Source organism: Chaetodon auriga, chromosome 5 (genome assembly GCF_051107435.1).
Source record: "Chaetodon auriga isolate fChaAug3 chromosome 5, fChaAug3.hap1, whole genome shotgun sequence".
NCBI classification, from domain to species: Eukaryota; Metazoa; Chordata; class Actinopteri; order Chaetodontiformes; family Chaetodontidae; genus Chaetodon; species Chaetodon auriga.
In genome coordinates, this window is record NC_135078.1 from 608095 (window position 1) to 628185 (window position 20091).

At 40.6% G+C, this 20091-nt stretch overlaps 2 protein-coding genes across 8 annotated transcripts in view; both read right to left on the minus strand.

Annotated features, from left to right (window-relative positions):
- Positions 1–9075, minus strand: part of ydjc (YdjC chitooligosaccharide deacetylase homolog) — a 74551-nt gene extending 65476 nt beyond the window's left edge. For 3 of the 4 annotated variants that reach the window (XM_076730466.1, XM_076730464.1, XM_076730463.1), the window contains exon 1: positions 8168–8358. In XM_076730466.1, the coding sequence (XP_076586581.1) occupies positions 8168–8193 (26 nt within the window). In that variant the 5' untranslated portion in view covers positions 8194–8358. Of the gene's footprint in view, positions 1–8167; positions 8359–8980 lie in introns of those variants that run through there. The other variant, XM_076730465.1, reaches the window with a different exon arrangement.
- Positions 9076–9491: 416 nt separating this feature from the next.
- ak6 (adenylate kinase 6) lies at positions 9492–20087 on the minus strand. Of its 4 annotated transcripts, none has more exons than XM_076730186.1 (7): positions 19990–20087; positions 19800–19869; positions 18952–19044; positions 18638–18696; positions 17544–17689; positions 16087–16220; positions 9492–12170 (listed from the first exon to the last, which is right to left on the minus strand). In XM_076730186.1, the coding sequence occupies exons 2-7, from the start codon at positions 19834–19836 to the stop codon at positions 12019–12021; spliced, it is 621 nt and encodes a 206-aa protein (XP_076586301.1). In that variant the 5' UTR covers positions 19837–19869; positions 19990–20087; the 3' UTR covers positions 9492–12018. The 4 variants fall into 4 exon arrangements, with proteins under 4 accessions (XP_076586301.1, XP_076586302.1, XP_076586303.1 ...); XM_076730187.1 differs by having other exon boundaries at positions 19959–20040; XM_076730188.1 differs by lacking the exon at positions 16087–16220.
- Positions 20088–20091: the final 4 nt, after the last annotated feature.

Below are 20091 nucleotides of genomic sequence, written 5' to 3' on the forward strand. Positions count from 1 at the left end.
AGGAAGGTTGGTGCCCATGCTCTTATTAACGAATGCAACATTAATTAAGAGGTAATAATTAATTGCCCTACACCTGCAACTGACCTCTTTCCCTCGCATTCCTCCAGAAGAGCTGGGATGGACAGACATTTCAACTTCAAAGGGTTACCTATCACTTAAACTGTTCTGATGGAGATGCAAATTCTTTCTTTACAGCTACACACCAGATGAAAGCGTTAAAACCGTCTGAATGGACAATCCACAGGCCCAGCCAGGCCTCAAGAATCAGATAGTACTGACAAGTTGTAAATCAGACATTCCTGTGGCAAACTGTTTTGTGTGTCTGTGTGCTTTCTTTACTACTACATCAGGATAAAGCAAACTATATGTTTGATTCAACTCTGGATGTTCCTACAGCGCTAAACTCACAATTTGTATCGAATTGCTACTTTCACTGGGACACAGCACTGATGTGCAGCAACTTCATGACTGCATTGTTTAGATCAGCTGATTGTCGGCCAGCGAAAATACACAGAGGATGCAGGGGAGGACTGAAACAGCGGAGGAAAAGAGCTGGGTCGAGACAACGGAGATTTACGGAAAAGAGGCGATATAAGCTGTGTCTCCCCTCTCTCATCATGGGTAGCGTGAGGTCACTGGCAAATAAGGCGGATGAGCTAACAGCACTCGCCAGGAGTCCGAGGGAGTACCTGGAGTGCAGTCTGATGTGCTTTATGGAGACATGGCTGCACCAGGACATACCCGACGACAACATCTCTATCAGTGGCTTTCAGACCGTTCAGGCCAACCAGGATTGCGCCAAGAGCGGTAAGCATAAAGGAGTTTGCTGTTCTAGTCAATAAGGTCACATTACCATCAAGGAACGTATCTGTTGCTCAGACATGGAACTGTTGGCTGTTGGGCTCAGGCCATATTATTTGCGCTGGGAGTTTTCACATGCCACTATCGAAGCTGTTTACATCCCCCCCTCTGCCAACCCAACGTCAGCATGTGACATCATTCACTCCGCCAAAGCCTGTCTGCAAACTTAACACCCGAGTGCATTTATCGCTATCTCAGGTGACTTCAACCACGTCACCATGGCAATAACACTGCCCAACTTCACTCAGTATCTGAGCTGTCCTACAAGAGAGGAGAGAACCCTGGACTTGCTGTAGGTTGTTTTTTAATAGATTTGACACTGCAGGCCTTGCTCATCCCCCCTCCAACTCCTCTGCTGCCTGTCCTGGACGGCCACTATCAACCACGCCCCACTCTCCCCCTCCTCCTCCTCCTTCTTATACCTCCCCATCCTCCTGTGTGAGCCCTCTTCACACCTCCTCCTCCGTCTGCCAGACTGACTGCATTCTCCACCCTGAGGACTACACCCCTCCCCCACCTGCCACCTCCACAGTGTACTTCATTGCTGACCAGGTGAGAAGTCAACAGATGAGACTCCATTCAAACAAGGCTCCAGGCCCTGATGGTGTCAGCCCCAGGGTGCTCAAAGCCTGTGCCCCCCAGCTGTGTGGAGTTCACTATGTCTTCGACATGAGCCTATGTCCCCCAGGTCATCCCCATGCTGTGGAAGATATCTTGCCTTGTTCTTGTGCCAAAGACTTCACGGCCCAGGGCCTCCAAGGACTACAGACCTGTGGCACTGATCTCCCACATCATGAAGACCCTGGAGAGACTCGTCCTGGAGCAACTCCGGCCCATGGTCAAGCCACTCTTGGACCCCCTCCAGTTCACCTATCAGCCCCAACTTCGAGTTGAGGACGTCATCATCTACCTGCTCAACTGTGTCTACGCCCACCTGGACAAGCCGGCAAGCACTGTGAGGGTTGTGTTTTTTGACTTCTCCAGTGCAATTAACACCATTCGTCCAGCTCTACTGGGTGACAAGCTGACAGCAATGCAAGTGGACGCCCCCCTAGTGTCCTGGATTGTGGACTACCTGACTGGCAGACCACAGTACATGGGCCTGCAACACTCTGTGTCAGACAGAGTGGTCAGCAACACTGTGTGTGTGTGTGTGAATATATTATATTTTCTTTTATTATTATTTTAAAAAAAAATCCCCTTCTCGCCCCGCCTGGGGCAGTATTGTGCCTCCTTCAAGCTCGGGTCCTCTCCCAGAGGCCTGGGAGCTTGAGGGTTTTGCGCAGAATCTTGGCTCTTCCCAGGAGTGTGCTCTTCTGGACACAGACCTCAGATGTTCTTCCTGGTATCTGCTGGAGCCATTCTCCCAGCTTGGGGGTTACCGTTCTAAGTGCCCCAATCACTACTGAGAACACTTTTGCCTTTATGCTCCACATCTTCTAGAACTCTTCCTTGAGACCCTGGTATTTCTCCAGCTTCTCGTGCTCTTTCTTCCTGACGTTACTGTCACTTGGGATAGCTACATCCACCACTGTGACTGTCTTCTGTTCTTTGTCTACCAGCACTATGTCTGGTTGGTTCGCCATCACCAGTTTGTCTGTCTGGAACTGGATGTCCCACAGGATCTTGGCTCGGTTGTTCTGGATCACCTTTGGAGGCGTCTTTCACCTTGATCCTGGGACCTCCAGCCCATACTCTGTACAGATGTTCCTGTTATGACGCTCCATGTATGCCTTTCCTGCCAGCATCTAAGACCCCACTGTTATGTTCTGGATTGTCTCAGGGCCATCTTTGCACATCCTGCACCTGGGGTTTTGTCTGCTGTGGTAGATCCTAGCCTCTATTGATCTTGTGTTCAAGGCTTGCTCTTGTGCAGCGATGATCAGTGCCTCTGTACTGTCTTTATATGTTAAGACTGACTCTGATTCTGATCAATGCTTTTCCCATGTTTCTAGCTTGTAAAAAGACAAAACTATGATCTTAACTCTCATAATCATTTTTGTTGAGGTTTTAGATACTTGACATGAGACAATTATAATTAGCAGTGCTTAATTCGGCAAATATAATCTGCCTTTCCTTGCTTCCTTGTTCTATTAGTTAGTTATACTATTAGTCATCATATAAGTTAGTATTGGTATTGAAGAATCTTGCCATTAATCAACCAAATGTGTCTGATGCATGTATACTGATGTCAGCATACATGTTGCAAACAATGTTGATATGCGATTGAAAATTTGATCATTTAAACTCTGTGATTGACCATAGTGAGAAGCAGATGAGTCCACTGCACGCAATCGTTAATGTTTTCTCTCTTTAGGATGAAATCACAGCGTTCCCCTCTAAATCATTCTAAGTGCGCGCAGGTCTGTTCGTCACAGACAAAACCCAGAGCGCCAGAGGGTATACACCCCGCATTGTCCGGCAAGCGCTCACTTCTTTGTGTCACTTCCTTCTTTGTCTCTCCTTTGTCTCACCTCTTTGTGCTAGACACACTCTTTACTTGTTCTTTAATCACGCCACTTTTTCAGCATTTTAGTTTTTCTAACTTTAATTTTTGCTCGACGGTTGTCTCCTGCCCGTCTTTGGCGTGCTACTTTTAATCTTTTGTCTACTTTTACTCGCCACATTAAACCGCATAACTTTTTCAGAGTTAAAGCTGAACTCATCTTGTCTTTAACCATTAAAGCCGAATCACGTAAGAATATTTTTGTAGATATTTTCTACAGGCCATCGAAAGTATTCTCAACTTTATTATTAACTGAGAAGTTTTTGCCATACGGCCACCAACCTCTTTATACCAAAGTCCTACAGCCAGCCTTAACCCATCTGTCTGAGTCAAATAGTCATCAAAAGAGCCACTCCTCATCTGTTGCAGATGCTGAAGGCCATTCCAGCCCTGAGGCATCTCTGTCCAACACTGGCTCGCCACCGCAGTTCCACTGGTTTCTCCTGTTAGACCGCAGCACAGATTGGAGCCCCCCTTCCTTCGTGGCATTGGAGCACCGCTGGCACAGAAGTGGGCATTTTCCATGCTGCTTTGAACAAAGAGTTGGTGTCCTAGGCTATAACAATCTCAATTTTCATTAGACTCGCTTAGTCATTCATTCCAGAAATTAACACTACATTCGCATACTCATTTTTCCTCAAAACTGCTTCTCACTATTGCCAAACTCATTCTGTTTATTATTTTGCTATGGCTTCTTCATCCAGTTGTTTGTGTTACATCTAGGGATGCACATGGTTAACCGTTTAACCGTTAACCGATAACAGTAACTCTAACCGATTAATACTAACGGTCAATTTTGTTTTTAAGCTACGTAATTCAATCAACTCATGGGGGCGTGTCGACAGGTGCAACACATGCCATCACGTGCTTTCCATCACAGCCCACTTTACAGCGAAGATGAAGAGAGCAAAAAGGAGTTCTGTGTGGGACAATTCCGACCGGAAAGGGGAGGAGGTCATTTGCAAATTATGCGGTACAGCACTGAAATACTCCAGCAGTACGAGTACAATGCAGTACCACTTAAGAAACAAGCATCCAGCATCAGACGATGGAGGACCATCGCAGCGAACTTTGCCCTCCATAATGGCCGGGAGAAAGTGTGACGCGTGGCGGTCTGAGAAGATAACGGGCTAACTAGATAACTCGGGCTAGTGTGAAACATGTTAGATTCATGTCTGAATCTCAGGGATCACTGACTGTAAGCAGAAACACAGTGTCAGTGACCTGTCACAGCAGCCAGCTGGAGCGCAGCTCTCCATTGAGCCCGTGTGTCTCCATGCACGCTGGCATCATATGCAACATTAATATTACAGATATCAATGACGGCTCTGCAGATGACACCTGAAGTCACTGACTAATTCCAGTCTCCTTCGTGTTGTACAGTAGGGGAGGGTGTATATCCTTGTATGTATGTACGCACAAAACACACATTACATTGAATATTATTTTTTTATCTCCAGACACGTCGCGGGTCGTCCAGGTTTACAGTAAAATTGTTCGGATGAAGCCGCATCATCCAGATAAACATTGAGCTCCATCAGAACTGTTTAAAAATCAGATTTCAGAAGCTCAAACTTTATTTTGGAAATGAAGCAGAACACACAATTAAAGAAATCACCAGCGCGCTCGCTCTCGACATAATTTAAAAAGCAATAGCAGACAATTGAAGCCTACAGTACTGTTAATTATATCTAAAGCTTGTAGCTTTCTTTTTATTTTTTTTACATTTTAGATGAGTAATCTAACTATTTGCCGTCATTGTAAATCTGCAGTTCAGCAACGGACAGCGCCGAGTCAGTGACTCTCTGATTCCAACCTTTCCTTACATGGAAAGCCTTGTCGGAATGGTGGGACGTTTGTGTGTCGGAATAGCGGTATTTCGGGATGGTGATATGTCTAAATGGTGGTATGTCGGAATGGCAGCATGTCGGAATGACGGAATGTCGGAATGGCAGCATGGAAGGGCATTTAAATCTTATCGGTTAACGGTTATTAATCGTTAAAGGGCGTCGGTTAACGGTCATAAAAAAAATCCAAAATGTGCATCCCTAGTTACATCATATAATCCATATTATATGTCATACCATTCATTATTCATATCCACTCTCATTATTGTGTCAAATAAATAATACTTTGCACTTAAGTTGTTGTCAGAAAGTGTCTTTTTTGAGCTGGAAATAGATGATCACTGTATCGAGAGCTTACACTTCAGATGATGAGATTTATTTACCGTTAATTCATTAATTATTATTAAATTAGCATAAAAAGTAAATAATAAATAAAATTCCTCTGAGCTGAGGAAGGTTGGTGCCCCTTTTTATATTAACCAGTGCAAACATTAAACCCAAAGGTTTAGTGACCTGATTCCCCTACAGTGGTATACTATAAAATAACTTGGATTGAGACTGAGACGACTCATTTGTTTTCTGACCAATGCAGTTCATCCCTTTTGCAGGCCAACAATGTCTAGGTCTCCATCTGTGGCACGGCCACTTAACTTTTCAAATGGTAGTTCAAATTTGTTCATAACCAAAAGAAGTTGCTCAAACAAATTTTCACCTTTGGAAGAGCCACGCATTACTTGCAAAAAAGCAGTTCCTCCCTCGCGTCAAACTGTGTGGTAATCCCATGTACAAAAATACCTTGCTGGACTGTATTTGTTATGCCTGTTTTTTTTTTTTTTTTTTGTCGCAGGCCAGAGAGAAAAAACTTTTAACTTCTTGTGGTGTCCTTCAGTGTCTTTTTAATATCATCTGCCACATCAGTAATCTGCTCTGTGATGGTTCCTCCACACCTTGGAACAATTGTACTTTGCCCGGTGCTAGCAGCTTGGCAATGGCAACAAGGCACTCCTACTAAACGAGCATTCAGCTTCTTAGCTATTAGCAGACTCATGACAGAACATAAATGCATAACACAGTCTGTCAGAATGCAGTTCACTGAAAACTGCTTGTTGGGCAAACTCCACTGAAGAGTGCTAACTTTATAAAAGTGCATTTGTCCTTGCAATTCATCCAGTTTAGTATGTTTAGAGCTGTAACTATGCTCCAGGTTGTCTTTTTTCATCACTGCAAGCATGTCCCACAAACTAAGCACACTGGCTTGGTTTGAACTTCAACACAAAAATAATTGTTTCTCCATTCCAATCATTAGTTCAAGTGTGGCACACTACATCTACTTTCCATGACACATTCAATTCAATATTCCTTTATTTGTCCCGCGGGGGGAAATTCCAGTCTTTATGTTACTAACATAAAGACTAAGTGTGTGATTCATACACCTTGATAGTGGCCCAGACACACCAGCAAGAAGGGATCATTCGGAAGGATGTGTCATTCTACTTTTTTTGTTTCTTTTATCACAGAAAAAGCATTTGCTGTTGAGAGATATTTTTTGTATTCCTGAGTTGGTTTTTGTATTTACTAATTGCCTAGCTGGCAAGATCAAACAATTTCACAGTATACAGCCTGGAGGCCAGAGGTTCCTCACCCCAATTCTAAAAGAATCTTTTTGACTGACACCTCTCTTTTAGATGGTCTGAAAAACAGTGGATCACAAGTAACTGTTGTCCTTGCAGATCGTAAAAGCCTGCCTTGGTGCATTAATTATAGACTCACACACAACGACCTCAATCTGGCAGGGATCACAAAAGATTCTAAGAAGGGTGAGTAGGATTTTTTGCGTTTCATTTCTCTAACAATTACACACACACACACACACACACACACACACACACTCTTTATGAAGTTCTGATGATGAACGACTGACAGATGACAAATGACTGCTGACAGATAACAGCTCAAACACTATCCTTCAAAACTGGCAGAGCTGCCCCAGAATGCTTCGCGATTTCCTTTCCCTACATCAGTCTCTGGATGAGTGAAGCTCATGTGAAGCTGACAAAATAATTTACAGTAGTCTACAGGCTGTTTTTTCTTTTTCTCTTTTCCCTTTCAGATTGAGTGCACACAGTGTTGGCCATCTCTCCACAGAGGGTTTGGTGCAATGCATGTATTAAATAAAATCATATATTACAATTATCATTATTATTGTTTTTCCTTCTGTCACGGTAATGGGTAGATCTTATATGTAACAAGACACAAAGTTTGCATTGCATATAGTGAGCGTTTATATATTGTCAAGCTGTAGTATGTGGTATATTGTATAGAATTAGGAATATTCTCTTGCATTTTAGATACATTCAGATTTTATTATTTCTAAGTGTTCACTAATAATAATGTCCTTAAATTATTCTGGGAATCCAGGTCTCCTGGGTCCCCTCTTTCCTCGATGCCACCGTTGTACTTTGAAAGGCAGTACCTTGAACGTTGTGGCGTTCAGCGGCCCAGTTGTTCGATTCAACCACTGGTAATTTTGTTCTTTCTATGTGGCAGACAACGAATGATATTTTGAAGACGGTTAATAGGACCATGTTTTGTTTGTCTTTCTTTGCTGAGGCCGAAATGAATGTTCCAGCAAACTGCTTTTGTAGTGTTTCCAAAGATGCCGACAAATCAATGTGACAGACAGGTGAAGTAACTTTAAAATGTTTATTTCCAACTAAGTCAACAATGGGCCATCAAAAGCTACACCTACGACACAATTCCCTATCGCACTGTGGAATAACCAGTAAATCAGAAACTCCTGTTAATCCGGCACACTGCATCTCCTCCCTGCTTTTCAGTGTTACTGACAGACGACCCAATGTCACACCACATTAGCCCTGTCGGCTCAGATTATAAGGACACTATCCTATCTTAATATCTAAAAAAAAAAAAAAAAAAAAAAAATCAGTCTTACCCATTATAGTACACACGTCTGTCCATATATGTCCACAGCCACACACGGGGACGGTGGAAATAAACCCTTCTCTCGACTAGAAAGCCGTATTGATATAGACTGGATGTGACTTTATTTCAATACAACGCTCTCTGCTGGAAGAAACGGCGTTTCCTGTGAGGAACGAGAAGCAGCCAGTTGGCAAGAAAAACTTCAAAATAAAACGTCCGCACTTTAATTTCTTTAACTTTTTTTTTTTTTTTTCGGAAATCAATAAAACTACAGAACTCTACAATTACAGGCCAAAATATATGTTTATTTAAACGTCTCTTATATGAATGTATATATTTCGTAACATATATTTTTTTGCCCTTGTCAATTGTATTACTAAAGAAAACTATTACATAATTATTGTTCATTGATTCCTGACTTTTTCAAAATTAAATAGAACATTTTTTATTTAATACTGTACATTTGATAAAGGTCTTAGATATTTTATTATGAAAAAACGTAGCGGAAACTTGGGTGTTTCCACAGAGGACACGTAATCATCATTGTTCAGAAATGTAGCGAAAATACGTTTTACTCTCGAATTCTATTCTTTCCAGGGCAGCGCAGGAAAAAGTGAAACGTTAGCCACCACGTGATCTTTGTAGAACTACTTAACACAACACAACTACACAAGTTCTCCAGTAAAACATAAGTAAATATAAACACATCAGAAGGCATACTTCAACACCACCTGGTCATTGTACATTGTCTAGTAATGTCTCTTCACCCCACGACCAAATTGATTACCACCGTATTCCGCGAGAAGTGTATTTCTGAACATACCTTCCTAGAACGCTGAGCGCAGTAGTAAGTGTGTATTACTACATGTGTGCAGGTGTGGTTTCCCTTAGGAGTTTCCACGTCATGGACGCCTGAAAGTCTTGTTTACACCGGATCACACACAGGCTTTGGTCTACCACACCTGGTGACCTGGCGTTTTCATATACAGCACTATAAGGGCACAGTTTAGGTCTTACTTTATATAAAGAGCTGAAAAACAGTAGTTGCTTGTTAGAGAAATGTTTGTTAGCAGGTTCCAGTACAAAAGGTTACAAAAGAACTTAAGGATTAAAAAAAATATATGTATATAAAATCATCATTCCAATAGGACTGGATTATCCCAGGCGTTAAACACAGATCAATTTAGGAATAAACACCTTTGACACATGACACATTTGCCATTTCAATTGATGTAAACAGTTGTTTTCTTTGCCCCTTTTGGTAATCTAGCCTTAGGTAAATAATGGAAATACTGTTCATGATGGGAAATGACTGAAGCACAAACTACTACAAATATGTATCACGATAGGTTAAAAGCCATTTATTATTATTTTTTAACTATAAGGTCTGCTGATCAGCAGTATATCTACAACATTTAAATTAATTGCAAATGGCGGTGAAACAGCTCCAGAAAGATATGTGAAAACTAAGAAACAAACAAACAAAAAAACTTGAAAAACACCTTTTCTCATGAAATGCCAGTGGCAGTGGCACATGTATTGCATAAATTTCTGTTAGTATAACACAGTAAAATATATATATTTCCTTCATTCCTTCAAACTTTAAAGATCTGCAGGTACATACTAGACACCAACTGTACACAGACAGTTGGTGTGTAGTCCACAACACACTAAAAAACGCTGATGTATGAAAGTTTGAATATTTTCTGACTCCACACTACATGTAGGCTGTAATTTGTGTATTTACACCATTCAAAATATCTTGATAATATGGGATGAAAGAAAAAAAAAAAAAATCCACTTGGGCACTTCAATCAAAAAGCCTTAGAAAGCAGAACTAAACCTCAGCTGCTCATCTATAACTACAACTAAGAGATAGGAATCACATCACATCTGTGTATCTTATACTATCTGTCTAAATGTTTCAGAAATTATTTCAATATTCTACTGCTTAACTGCTAAAGATCTTAGTTGAGTCATTGTCCTCTTTTACTTTTCAAATCAGTTAATTCTATCTTGCCTGATTTTATCACGTTACATACTTACTTGTACTGCCTTTATATCATTATTCTGTATTTTGTTTTTCTGTTATGTTTTGATTACATAACATCTACAGAAATAATACACCAATACAGCAAATATATTCCAAATCATTATGTAATTACCATTAAGAAATGGCGAGAATGCGGTTTCCAAGTAGTCATTTATTTATATAAAAAGATGACATGAATGCAGTGCTTTGACTTGACACTAGTCTGTATTAATTAAAAATCATGTGGTGCAAAACTAGAGGTGGGTGAAACAGGCCACTAAAAAAAGTGATTATGTTTTGAGACTGTATCACTGTATCACCAGTCTTTATGATGGCAAAATCTATGAAAATACAGTGGCATGCAAAAGTTGGTCAACATTCCTGTTACTGTGAATAGCTAAGTAAGGAGAAGAAAGACGCATCTCCAAAAGACATTAATTTAAAAATGAAACACCGTCTTGTGCATTTTTGTTCTATACAATTTTACAGTGGGGAAAAAAGGACAAGAGCACCCAAATAGATTTGTACTCTCAGATAGCTTTTACCAAAGTCTCTGACTTTAATTATCTCATTAGTGCTATGGCTTGTTCACAGTAGGAAATGCTAGGTAATGCAGATTTCAAAGCTTTAAAAATACCATGGCTCCTCATACCTTGTCACAAAAGTCCACAGCCATGGGCTCCTCTAAGCAGCTACCCCTCACTCTGAAAATTAAGATCGCTCCCCACAAAGCTAAAGGAAGACAGTAAAGCACTGTCAGGTAGCTGTTTTCTCAGTTCATAATGTAATTCAGAAATGGCAGTTAACAGAAACAGTTAAGGTCAAGCCGAGGTCTGGAAGACCAAGAAAACTTTCTGCTAAGACAACTGCTCATAGGATTGTTAGAAAGGCATTTCAACCCTCTGCTTGACTGCAAAAAACCTTCAGAAAGATTTAGCAGACTCTGAAGTGGTGATTCAATGGTCTACTCTGCAGTGACACCTGTTCAGAAGAAAACCATTCCTGCATCTTGGACACAAAATTCAGTGTCAGAAGTTTGCAAAGGAACATCTAAACAAGCCTGATGCATTGTGGAACTAAGTCCTGTCGACTGATTACATTTAAAATAGAACTTTTGAACACAATCAGCAAAGACATGTTTGGAGAATAAAGGGGGCAGAATTTCATGAAGGGAACACCTCTCCAACTGTCAAGCACAGGGTTGATCATGCTTTGGGCTTATTTTGCGGCCAGTGGCAAGGGGAACATTAAATGTTCCCCGTAGTCAAATTTTGACTAGAATGGAGAATGGATTTATGGATTTAATTCTAGGTTTTGCCATGTCTTCACAGTCACTTGACCTAAACATCATCGAAAATCTGTGGATAGACCTCAAAAGAGCAGTGCAGGCAAATCAGCCCAACAATCTCACAGAGCTAGAAGCCCTTCAAAAGGAAAAATGGGTGAAAATGAATCAAGAACTGAAAGACAAAAAGCCTTTACAAGCTGTGATACTTGTCAAAGGGGGTGTTACTAAGCACTGACCATGCAGGATCACCTTTGCTTCTGGCTTATTATTTTGAATCTTCACATATTAAAGGATGGTGTCATCTTTAACTTTATGCCGTTGGAATTGGGTCATCAATTATTTGCTTAGCTATTCACAGCAACAAAAAATTTGACCAAGGGTACCCAAACCTTTCATGCCACAGATGCAGATTAAAATATAACAATAAACAATTCATTTTTAATTGTTCAAATAACTGTAGTTAACTGCCCTGCCAGTGGAACACACCAGCCAGAGTTGAGCCTCTAGTTATGGTCCTTCATCCACTGCTCAACCCACTGCACTATCTGCTCCAGGTTGTGCTCCAGGTCCTCAGGAGTGTTGCTAGGCAGCTGATGAACAATCTCCTCATTGTAAGCCTCCATGGCCTCCTCATAGATGGTCTGGAAGATTTCACACTGCACGTTGTCCTGCAACTTCTTCCCTGTGTATCCCCTGTCAGCCAGAGGACAGGAGAGACAGAACAACCTTGGTCATGAGGAGGGTGTTTTCTTCGTAGTGAAGCAAATTCTTAAACTTATCATAAATGTTAGGCAATAGATTGGTAGGGTGGCATGGATTTACAACCCTGTTTCCAAAAAGATGGGACCTTGTATAAAAAGTAAATAGAAACAAGATATGATGTGCACAACACTGACTACGTTTACATGCAGTCAATATTCGGGTTATGGTCAATCGGTTTCTGAAACATTCGGAATAACCTGTTTACATGCGTGAGCAAACAGGGTTATTCCTGTATACATGATAATTGTAATCAATGGGATATCCCGATCAAAACAGCGATGCACGGACAACGTGTCGACGCACGGAGAACGTCATGACGCAATGCGCGTCATTTCAGCTTCGTAACTTTTCGCTCACCTTCTTGTGTATCTCGCTATCCCGGTACTTTTTTACCGTCTACATAAGACATGATATTCATGTCTTTCACCATACTCACGAGGTGACTTGTCTCCTCCTCGCTCCAAAAGTGTGGTGTCCTCCGTTTCGCCATGTTTTCAACAAGTAGTTCCTGCACTCAAAAGACCAAGATTCCTTGCGAATAGAACATGCGCAGAACACAAATTAATGTTCCGTCTGAAGGGGATATTCCAATAGGCGTATACATGACCAAATACTCGGATTAGAAAATGAGTAACCCAGGGGTCATATTCCGGTTTTTAAAAACCGGAATTCCGGTTTTTAAAAACCGGAATATGAGCATATTCCTGTTATTCAAGGTGTATACATGGTCGTGCGTAACTGGGTTATTGCTGATATTCTGGTTACGAAAGGGTTTTTGACTGCATGTAAATGTAGTAATTGAAACTCCATATTTAATTGAAAATATCACAAAGACAACATGTCAAATGTTGAAACTGAGAAATTTCATTGGTTTGATGGTAAAATTTGATGTCAGCAACACATTTCAAAAATAGTTGGGACAGTGATAATATGACTTGAAAAGTTGTTAATTGCTTAAAGAAAATTCTTTTTTCTCCCTCCTTCTTGTTGGAAATCATGGAGGCTGCGTCTTCCAGGCTAAAGAGGCGAAGGACCATCTGCCTTGTTAACAGCGCAGTTCAAAAGCCAACATTAGTGATGGTATGGGGGTGCATTAATGCACACGACATGGGTAACCTGCACATTTGTGAGGGCATCATTAATGCTCAACAATATCCACAGGTTTTGGACCAACATATACTGTGAGGTAGATGATGTCTTTTTCATGGAAGGCCTTGCTTATTTCAGCAAGACAATGCGAAACAGCACTCTGCACACATTACAACAGCACAGCTCTGTAGTAAATGAATCTGGGTGCTAAACTAGCCAGCATGCAGTACTGACATATCACCCACTGAAAATATTTGGTGCATCATGAAATGGAAAATATGACTAAGTAGACCCCAAACTGTTGAGCAGCTGAAATTGTACATTATGTACAATAGTGCAGTGTGGTTGTAAAGACTTCTCTAGTTTATGGGAAATAATTCAAAACTAAAAGTGATGCCAAGAAGAAAAAGTAGCTAATGCATGTATAACATTGGCAAAGGACAAAAATGCAAGAAACTATGAATGGAAGCTTTTAACTTGAATAGCTGGATCGCAGATCACTTCCTGTCAGTTTTTGAGCAACATTATATTTGTGATCTTCCTCTTTTATGTTTGCATAATTCTGACCAATTCATACCACAGCAGATCTGAAAAACAAATGCGGGGCACAATTAGTGGCCACACCAGCAGGTGGCAACAATCCCTGACATGGGCCAACAGAATGACACTGTACTGAAAGAAGGCTAAAACAAGAGTCTACCCAGCATCTGCATTTTAATCACTGTGATCTCCAGGTGAGTGTGTGCTTGTTTACTTACTGGTCTTACCTATAGTGTGCTAAGTTAGTGTTAGCTGTGGTCATAATTTAACATTACAAGGTAGCTCACATTAGATCATTTGGTTCAGGTGTGAGAGATTAATTTTTTATGTGAGGCACAAATTACAGCTATACTATAGATGCTGGCAAATGTAGACTTTGTATTTTGTTGTATATATAACAATATGTTGATACAATAATACAATCTTACAAAACATGAAAACATGGAACCTTACTAACCTTTTCTAACCCGTTCTACTTTAATGTGTTCATTAAAAAGTGTATTGTTCTTTGGTAGCAAAAAGTGTACAAAAACAAAACCTCACTGCACAATTTAATAATTTTACATGAATATATACGATAAGTACAACAGACTGTATAAAACAATAGAGTCTCCATGACATCACTCATAGGTTTCCAAAGAGCCACTGCTATCCTGGCTGTGCCTGACTACCCCCTAACTCCTGGCGACTCCAAAAATGGGCAAAGAGATGGAGCATGAGTGGAGTACTGGTGGGTCGAATGAAGCCAAGTTATTGCGGTAGTCTGAAGTGGGTTTTATGGAGTACAAGTGAAAATATACTTAATATACTTTCACAAAGCTTTCTTTATATACTCTTGACAACAAACACGAGTGTCTGCAATACATATCTCTATTTTACGAAGAAATTCTAAATAAACAAAATAGTAGTGCACTTTGAATTTGTGTTACACTACTAAGTACACTGTTAAATTACAGTGACTTGAAGTGAGTTTCAATCAATTAGTGTATATTTGTTGTTTTCTGAAAGAACAGCTGCTTGTGGCATTCTACCGCTCCTCCATCAACAGTGTACTGTGTGGTGTAGTATACCAGCTGCTCAGCAGCAGCAGCCAGGTGATCTCTTCAGAGAGTCATCAACAAAACACAAAATCATCCGTCAAATCCTGAATCACAACCTTTAGGTTAAATAAAGATGCTTCACTTTGTCTTTCACTTCCTGGTTGAAGCCAGGCTTCTGTCCTTCTCCTTGTTGGCTCCTGCTGTGTGGATGCAGATGCAGGGTAGACTCTGTTTTAGCCCTCTCCCTACACAGACTGTTGTTTTGTCAGCGCATTTGAGGGAATGTTGCCACCTGCTGGTGTAGCTACTAACTGCACTTCACATTTATAGACGCTTTTCTACAGACCTGCTACAGTACAAATTAGACAAAATTATGCAAATAAATAGGCGGGAAGTAACAAATGTCACATGGCCTGCAAACTGACGGCAAGAGACCTGCAAATATGCAAAACCTGTTTCACATGCACGAATAGATCCACAAATGTGTACTGTATGTATATCAATTGCCACATCTTGCCACTGGGATTTTTGCCCATTCCTCAAGGCAAAACTGCTCCAGCTCCTTCATGTTGGACAGGTTTTGCTTGTGAACAGCAATCTTCAAATCTGACCACAGATTCTCAATTGGATTGAGGTCTGGACTTCGACTAGGCCATTCCAGCACATTTAAATGTTTCCCCTTAAACCCTTAAACCACTCGAGAGTTGCTTTAGCAGTATGCTTCGGGTCATTGTCCTGCTGGAAGGTGAACCTCTGTCCCATCCTCAAATCACAGGCAGAAAGGTTTTGCTCAAGAATATCCCTGTATTTAGCGCCATCCATCTTCCCCTACACTTGGACCAGTTTCCCAGTACCTGCTGCTGAAAAACATCCCCACAGCATGATGCCGCCACCACGTTTCACTGTGGGGATGGTGGTCTTGGGGTGATGGCATGCGTTAAGTTTGCACCAGACATAGCATTTTCTTTGGTGGCCAAAAAGAAAAATTTTAGTCTCACATTTACATTTGGGAAGTCGCCCACATTCCTTTTGGCAAACTCAAAACGTTCCTCCTTATTTTTAACACTAAGTAATGGCTTTTTTCTGGCCACTCTTCTACAAAGCCCAGCTCTATGGAGTGTACGGCTTATTGTGGTCCTATGGACAGATACAGAACTCTGCAACTCCTTCGAGGTTACCTTTGGTCTCTGTGCTGCCTCTCTGAGTAATGCCCTCCTTGCCGGTCTGTGAGTTTTGGTGGGCAGCACTCACTTGGCAGGTTTGTTGTGGTACCATGTTCTTTCCATTTAAAGATGATGGATTTGATGGTGCTCTGGGGGATCATCAAAGATTTGGATATTTTTTTTATAACCCAACCCTGACTTATACTTCTCAACAACTTGGTCCCTGACTTGTTTGGAGAGCTCCTTCGTCTTCATGGTGTGATGCCCCTCGCTTAGTGGTGCTGCAGCCTCTGGGGCCTTTCAGAAAAAGTGTGTTTATACTGACACATCATGTGACACTTAGATTGCACACAGGTGGACTTCATTTCACTAATCATGTGACTTCTGAAGGTAATTGGTTGCACCAGAATGTTTTAGGGGCTTCATAACAAAGGGGATGAATACATATGCACATGCCAATTTTCAGGTTTTTATTTATTTTTTTCTCATTTCACTTTATCAACTTAGATTATTTTATGTAGAGCTATGACATAAAATTCAGATTAAAAAAACATTTAAATTACAGGTTGTAATGTAAGTGTAATACTTTTGCAAAGCACTGTATACTGGTGGGGAATGTTAGCTCCCAGTGAAGCTCAAGTGACATACCACTTTCAAGTGTCACATAAGAGTAGCTCAGCAGCTGAACTGTGCGAAGGTCTCCACCAACAGAGATTTGGCAATACTGTTTCCACCACTGGAGCTATCCCTTAAGCCGTATTTCCACACTGTCATTCAGAATGTATGCACTGCTACACAGCAACAAAGTGAGCAAGTGGGAATGATGATGATGACATTGTATGGAGGGTAGCTGCTCTGTACTCTTTCTGTTTGCCTGTATATTGCTTTCTACTCCTTCTTTGACACTGCGGATATGACCAAATTCATGTAGTATAGATATCAACGAAAAGTGAGAACGTGTCTGATACGGACATGTGCTACATGTATGAAGTGGCAACTGTGGACAACATCCAGACCTGATTCTGTGGACATTGTCTAGAACTCATATGAAGAAAAGACTTAATGTCTTTGCTATATATTCAGAGTGGAACTGCTTACCACATTCTGATGAGACGTGAGAGCGACAGTTGGTGGCAATACTGCATCTCTGTTGTTCTCATTTGGAACCTTAAAACTTACATTTTGAAAGAAAATGAGTTTTACTGTTTCGAGTATTTTGTTTTTAACGTAGGTGACTTTGTTTGAATGGAGTTTCCAACTAAAAGAAAATAATCGAATGTGATGAAATATGGTCCAGTATAGTTATTCTAAACCATTTCTGAATGACAGAACAATTACAATGTCCTGATATATACCATTACCGTGACAGAAGATTATATACCTTGATGGGAGATTTTGCCCATATCCATCACCCCTAGTCATAGCCATACATTTATTGAGGCTAGTATACATGACAATGAAGTAGAAGTTACCTGCTCTCTAACCGTGTGTACAGGTGGGTGTTGTCTGTGCGTAGGACAAAGATGATGTGGAACCACCGTTCAGGGAAGAGGTCACAGCCATGATAGTCAACAATAGCACCACCTTCTACCATTTTTTCATCCAGCTCATCCACCACCTGCAGGATCACAAGAAGTCACAATATTTACATTTAACATCCATCCAACCTTATTCAAACTGTACTGACAACTCACTTCACCTTGGTTCGACAATTTCTAATCAAACACACCTGAGCGTAGAGAGGGACTAAGCTACCCCTGCAATTCCCTCAATTATGGTGATAATTTAGCCTATAATGTGCCTACACATGTGGAGCAGCAGATCTCAAAAAGTCAAGTGCACCAAGTTACATTTGATGGAAAATCGGGGGACCCAACCAGGGATGTTGTAGTGACATCATCAGGCTTGGCTTGGAGACTACAAATTTATAACAGAAAGCCTGAATTAATAACTAGACGTATTTGGGTATGAAGGGCAAGAAGGGTCCAGTTAAGGGGATAATATGTAACATTTTCTCATTAAAATGTAAAAAACAACTAGGCTGATGTTATATATTTTGGTGAGTTGTTCTCAAATGGTTCCAACAAAGTTCAAACAAGGGGACATCCATAATTTTAGTCAAGGTAATGGTGTGTTTCATTTGGTTGCCTGTCAATGAATTTACCCCCTGTAGTTGTTATTACTTCCAGTAAAACACAGGAAACACCAGATGATACTTCAGAGAGAGAGAAAGGAAGTTGGTGAACTAGCTACTTAACCACATTATTGCTTACTATTGTTTATATTGCTCACTTGTGATGGAGCATGATTACTAATTTTCATTGGCAATGGTGGCTGTTTTACAACCCCCATAATCCCACACTGTCATATCATCAAATGCTGTCCTTTGTTATTATTTTGATTGAGAAAAATTACATACCATGTGTTTAAACGCTGCCATTTATTGCATTATGAGAAACATAGGATATTGTGTTTTTGGAATAAAGATGAGGATACCTTGATCATGACTGCTTCAGATCAGCATATCAAAGTAAGATTCAAAGCTTGCATATGGAATTTAACTCACCCTGTCCTCATCCAAGATCGGGCACTGGTACTCTTCATCATAGCCATCATAAAGTTGTCCTGGTAAAATAGAATCAGGTTCAGTAGAACATCCTCAGGATGACTCTACCTTTGTCTGTATGCCAATCTAAACAATTCAAGAAGAGTCAACGCAGGGGTGGCTACAGCACCAAGGACAATGACAGATAAGGGTTTTAATTTGGGATTAAACAGAAAGATCAAGGATGCTACATCCTCTAAGAATTTCAATCAGTGACTGGTGTTTTTTTCAGTCTTGTGTTTGTATTTGTTGTGAAAGTTGGTTTAAGCTTTCACCTTCTTGGGCCAGGTCTCCTATGTTCACATAGGTAAGTCCTGTCCGCTGGGCCAGCTCCTTTCCTAAAGTGGTTTTTCCAACACCAGGGGTTCCTATAGGAGAGAGGGTTCAATATTCAAGATTTTATTCAAATATGCATACATTCCATGTAGCCATATTTTAAAGTCTACAGGATATCACAAAATAGTGACAAATGCTGGAACCACTATCTCTGAGCCACAACGTGACATCTTCAAATATCTTATTAGATAATAGCTTATTTAAACCAACAGTCCATAACCAAGATATTCAGTTTACAATGATATAAAATAACAAATCCTCACAGTGGAAAAGCTGCAACTGTGTTTGGCATATCACGATAACTTCAAAGATTAAATGATTTTCAGAAATGCTCCTTAATTTTCTGTCTGTTGATGCATCAGTCAACCGACTAATAATTTCAACACTTTCAGCACTATCTTTATATACATGTAGTGGGTTGATTTCTGTGTTTTTTGATGGCAACAATATACATACCGTGCAGTATACTACATGTTTGACAGTATAGGAATTTTATGTGCATGTGTTAAGATGCAGCACATGTAGAGGCAGAAATACATGTACGCCCATCTATACATGATCTGATCGTTGATTATCGTGATGCAAATCACAACGACTCGAATATGGCATCGTTAAAAACAAATATCCTGTTAAAATTGTCCAGTTGTAGAATAACATAACATCACAAAGTTTCAGACCTGCAAAGTCCTAAGGACTAAGTGCAATCCTAACGTAATTTTAGTCGATGGTTTCATTTTAAGAACAGTGGCATATTAACTTAATTGTTGAAAGAGAAGCTGAACATCACCTGTTAACAGAATGTTTGGTCGCTTACTCGTCTTCATAGCTTGCTAACGGCAAACACGTGTTTTGATGACCTGAAAGACGGAATAACGATAGTCATGTTACCTTTCGTCAATTTAGACAGCTAATATCTAACATTTTCACTAAATCCCAAGAAGCAAACCTGAAAAAGGAAAGCAGACAAAATGGAAGACCTGTGTAGGTAGCTTGATGTTTCCTGTCCCATAAGCCCGAACAGATTTCCATAATCAAAAGCTGTGAACACTGAAGCCTCACGTCAGTTTTACGTCCGTGCA